The sequence below is a fragment of the Gavialis gangeticus genome, unplaced genomic scaffold (genome assembly GCF_001723915.1).
Source record: "Gavialis gangeticus isolate Ggan-Ray unplaced genomic scaffold, GavGan_comp1, whole genome shotgun sequence".
Taxonomy (NCBI): Eukaryota; Metazoa; Chordata; order Crocodylia; family Gavialidae; genus Gavialis; species Gavialis gangeticus.
The window spans coordinates 74,167,044-74,171,384 of NW_017729024.1; the positions used below are offsets into that span (position 1 = coordinate 74,167,044).

The 4,341-nt window shown below is 40.5% G+C and overlaps 1 protein-coding gene across 1 annotated transcript in view; it reads left to right on the forward strand.

Moving 5' to 3' along the window:
* MAN2A1 (mannosidase alpha class 2A member 1) overlaps window positions 1-4,341 on the forward strand; it is a 305,918-nt gene that overhangs the window by 38,372 nt on the left and 263,205 nt on the right. The window contains exon 3 of the mRNA XM_019517247.1: window positions 843-987. Within this exon, the coding sequence (XP_019372792.1) occupies window positions 843-987 (145 nt within the window). The remainder of the gene's footprint in view (window positions 1-842; window positions 988-4,341) is intronic.

Below are 4,341 nucleotides of genomic sequence, written 5' to 3' on the forward strand. Positions count from 1 at the left end.
GACATCTGCAAGGCATGGGTGTGATGTAAGGGCTGGTTGGAGCCACATTATAAACCCTTAAGGCACTAAGTAGGGACACCAGAACATCAACATTGGATCAGGGATCTCTAGGGCAGTCTCCCTTTCCAAAGGTCTAAGAGAACAGCAAGGCGTGACAGGTGAGAAGGAGGGGTGGGGCAAGGGGGGGACTAGTACCCATAGCTGAAAAGGTTAAAGAAGAAAACGGTGGATGGTCTAATGACTTGTTAATTAAGCAATTAGCTGCTTGTTCACAGGTGCTCCCTTCCTTATTGTGTGCCAGTGGCTGTAGTGGGCTGGGAAAACCCTTTGCCTACTGCTGCCGCCCACTGTTTCACTTGGACTTTGTTGTCTGGCAGGGCTTGTCACTGCCTCCTTCCGACCCCCACACCTCCAAAGGTCTGGGGACCGGCTCCCAGCAGCAGTTGTATCTGCACTGCTGTGTTATTGGTTAACTGTTTAATCAGTGAAATTAGAGCAGGTCAAACGGATAATTTTTTAAATCATATTTGCATCCCTAATTGCCAGTGCTTCAAAGCAGGGAGCATTAACTAATTTCCCTCTCCTTCACCCTCTACACAGTGCTTAGTATAATGAGCCTTCAATCTTGGTTGGCCTCTAGGCACCAAGGTGACTGTTCTGGTATGGTGTTTGCTTACCTCTATTTTGCCATTTAAAACTTTAAAAAACCCAAACTAAAACCAACATGATTCAATGTTATTGTTGGGTTTTAATGAACTCAGCAGAGTTTTGACATGTAGAATTATTCATCATACTCTCTTTGTGAATTCATGTTGTTTGTTCTTTTTTAAAATCCTTTTTAGATGTTGGATGTTTATGACATTCTTCCTTTCGATAACCCAGATGGTGGGGTTTGGAAACAAGGATTTGATATCACATATAACGAGAATGAATGGGACAGTGAACCTCTTCAAGTTTTTGTTGTACCACACTCGCATAATGATCCAGGTAATGTGCTGCCATGTAGTTTTGAAATCTAAGCATCTAGCAGCTTGAGTTAATATATAATATTGTCAACTTCTTCTAGTGTTTGGATATATATTTTGATTAATTGCATTGCCTACTGTGTTAGGTCTAGAACCAGTAAAACACATATGTAACTGTAAGCTTAACGAACGCTCCCATTGACTTTGAGGGACTACTGACATGCTTAAAGTTGCACTTTTCATTTAATCATATATCTGTACCAGTGCTTGAGTGCTGGCATTTTACATTGGATTGTTTGGAAGTTTTAGATACTCACCATGATTAAATCAAGCACAGCTATATTCATTGCTGCAATTAAATAAGAGTTTTTATATCTGAACATATTATCAAAAAAGCTTTCCACTTTTAGAATTGTGTTGACTTTTAAAAACTGCCACTAAATATTTAATAGGCCACATATTTGGAGGACATTTAAACTGTGGAATCTACATTTAAACTTTTGCCTCTTTATTGCTCATGCTTTCAGTGGATAACCATAGCTTTCCTCTCTACCTTGAGAACTGAGTAAACATTTCTAATGACACTGAAATTGTAATTGCATAGATCAATAAGGTTTTCCATTTTATAACAGTGCAATGAATGCAAAAGGAAATTTTAATGCTTAGTGTACTCCATTTACTTGTATAATTTCAGGATTGAAAAATGGCTGTGCACTTATCTTGATTATACTCTTAGTTGAACTCAGTGTAAACAATGCCGGTTAATTACAGGAGTGGGGTAGGCCAAGCTTTTTCATACCTCATTGAAACTCCATACATTGTTTTTTCCAAGGCTCTTTAGGTCTTTACTAGAAGCCTTGAATTTGACAGAACTTAGTCAGTTCAGGCTTGCTTTAGGGCCAGATTCAGACAGTACAGTTTTACCAGTATGAGTGATTGGAATCTGGTCTATATGCATAACAGAACAGAAGCTTGGCGCACAGATTGGTTTAAAAGTGGTGGACCCCAGTCTAAAATTTGTCTTTCCCACCAAAAGGTGAATGTGTATTCTGTTCACTACTGTTTGCAGAAAACTGCATGACTTCGATTGATTCCGCTTTAGGCTTTTTGAATGTCTGTATCTAGCCTAGAAGCCTTGAAACTGATGGGTTATAGTCAGTTTCGATAATTATGCAGTTTTACAGCATTTACATTATAAAGCAGAGCACTTAAGTGCATAAACCATTTCATGCATAACTGATATATGCAGATAACTGATGTTTGTTATACTGTAAGAAACAGGCAAAAAAATGAGATTAACATAATATTATGCAGTTATGATATATGTATATCAGTTAAAATGTGTGCTGCAGTTAAGATTTCTCTTCAGCAGGTCTGTGATCAATGCGCCTAATAACAGTGTGGGATTGTGGTTGCTCCAAGCTAAATGTCTGGTGCTCGTTCTGGATTACTTGAAAGAGGGAAGAAAGACTTGTTTTCAAGAAAATTTTTCGTGGGGAATTTGGTAGAAGATTCATCTTTAGCCTTTTTAAAAACTTCTGGCCTTGGGGTTAAGAATGCCCACTAGTTGGCACCACTATTTAAAGTATTTTCAGTAAGGTGTATTAAAAGACAGGATGTGACAGTAGCTGACAAGATGCCTATAGAGGAGCCAACAATACTGCTAGCGTCAGTAATAACACTGATTCAGTTCCTACAGTAGGGATTTAAAAAAAATAGTGAGCATGGAGCAAATTGAGGCTTATCTCATGCTAACGTTATACCGGCATAAACTAAATGTAAATTCAAACCAATACAGTTACAGTAGTATGGCTCACCAGTTCCATGTGTATTTTAGAATAAGAGTTCTGGTAAACTGGGGTGGGGAGGGTATGGGTAGAGATGTGCCCTGCTGAACAAACCTTGTTTGTTATACACTTTTTCTCAAGCAGGGAATTGCAACCTAATTTCTTCCAGCTGGATTTGGCCTATGAATATTTGCTGTGTTAAACCCTAGGCTGCTAGCTATGCTGACACCCTGTTCTTTTTGTATTTTGCTGTGGAAGGAGTTTAAACTAAAAGCAACCCTTATTCCAAAATGCATGTCACCGTAGGCAATAATATTGGTATAACTGTTAAAACTTTCCTGTGTGAAGTCCTGAGATGTTGGTCCTGTTGCTTTTGGCTTGTAAACATACAAGTTAGCGAGAATACCAAGTATTTTCCTGTTGAGTGCAACAATGGACATAAGTAAACCTTTCCTCAGATGGGTTTTCCAGGTTTAATTCCTCTATGAAATATTTTTGTAAACTTTTAACATTTAAAATACCAGTGCCAGCTTAGCTGCTTCCTGTTTGGTGGTAACACATTTAGAGGTCTCCAGCATCTCAGCCCATTGCTCTTTGGTACTCTAGGAATATTTTGCTAGGGAGGTCAGCTAACTTACCCTGCATCTGCCCTTGTAGCCTACCCATAGCACCTTTTGCCGTATAATGATTGAGAACCACTAACATACAATAAAAGATTTTGAAATTATTACCAGACACCTGGAAACAACAGAAAATGCTTCCTCTTGTTTTTTTACATGATGTACTTTTGATGCAGTGTAACAATCGCATAAAAAACACAAAGCATATATGAAATCAGTTAACGCCAGACAAGAAAGCTGATTTTTTAACAGTTTCCTTGCCTCTGTTTTCTTGAACAGGGACCAGGATATCCCACCTACCAGAGGTAGGGACAGTCTTAGGGATAGCTCTGTCAGGCCTTCAGTCAGTGCAGATGTAGTTAGGGATCTTCTGGAAGGACTAGACATTTTTAAATCTGCAGGTCCAGATGCCCTCCGCCCAAGGGTGTTGAGGGAGCTGGCAGGGGTCATTGCGGAACCCTTGGCCCAGCTGTATGAGCATTTGTGGTCATCTGGCCAGGTGCCAGGGGATTGGAAACTGGCTAATGTGGTCCCAGTTTTCAAGAAAGGGAGGAAGGAGGACCCAAGTAATTATAGGCATGTAAGCCTCACCTCAGTGTTTGGGAAGATCTTGGAGAGAATCATCAAGGAGCACATCTGTGGGGAGTCTGCAGGGGAGATTATGCTCAGGGGCAATCAGCATGGGTTCATCAAAGGCAGGTCCTGCCAGACCAACCTGATTGCCTTTTATGACCATGTAACTAAATCCTTGGATGATGGTGTCACTGTGGACGTAGTCTTTCTAGACTTTAAGGCGGCCTTTAATACTGTCTCTCACCCCATCCTCATCAATTAAGCAACTGTGGCATTGATGCCTGCAAGTTGGATGGGTAAAAAATTGGCTGATGGGCACCCAGAGAGGAGTGGAGGACGGGTCATACTCAACCTGGCGAGATGTGAGCAGTGGGGTACCCCAGGGCTCAGTCCTTG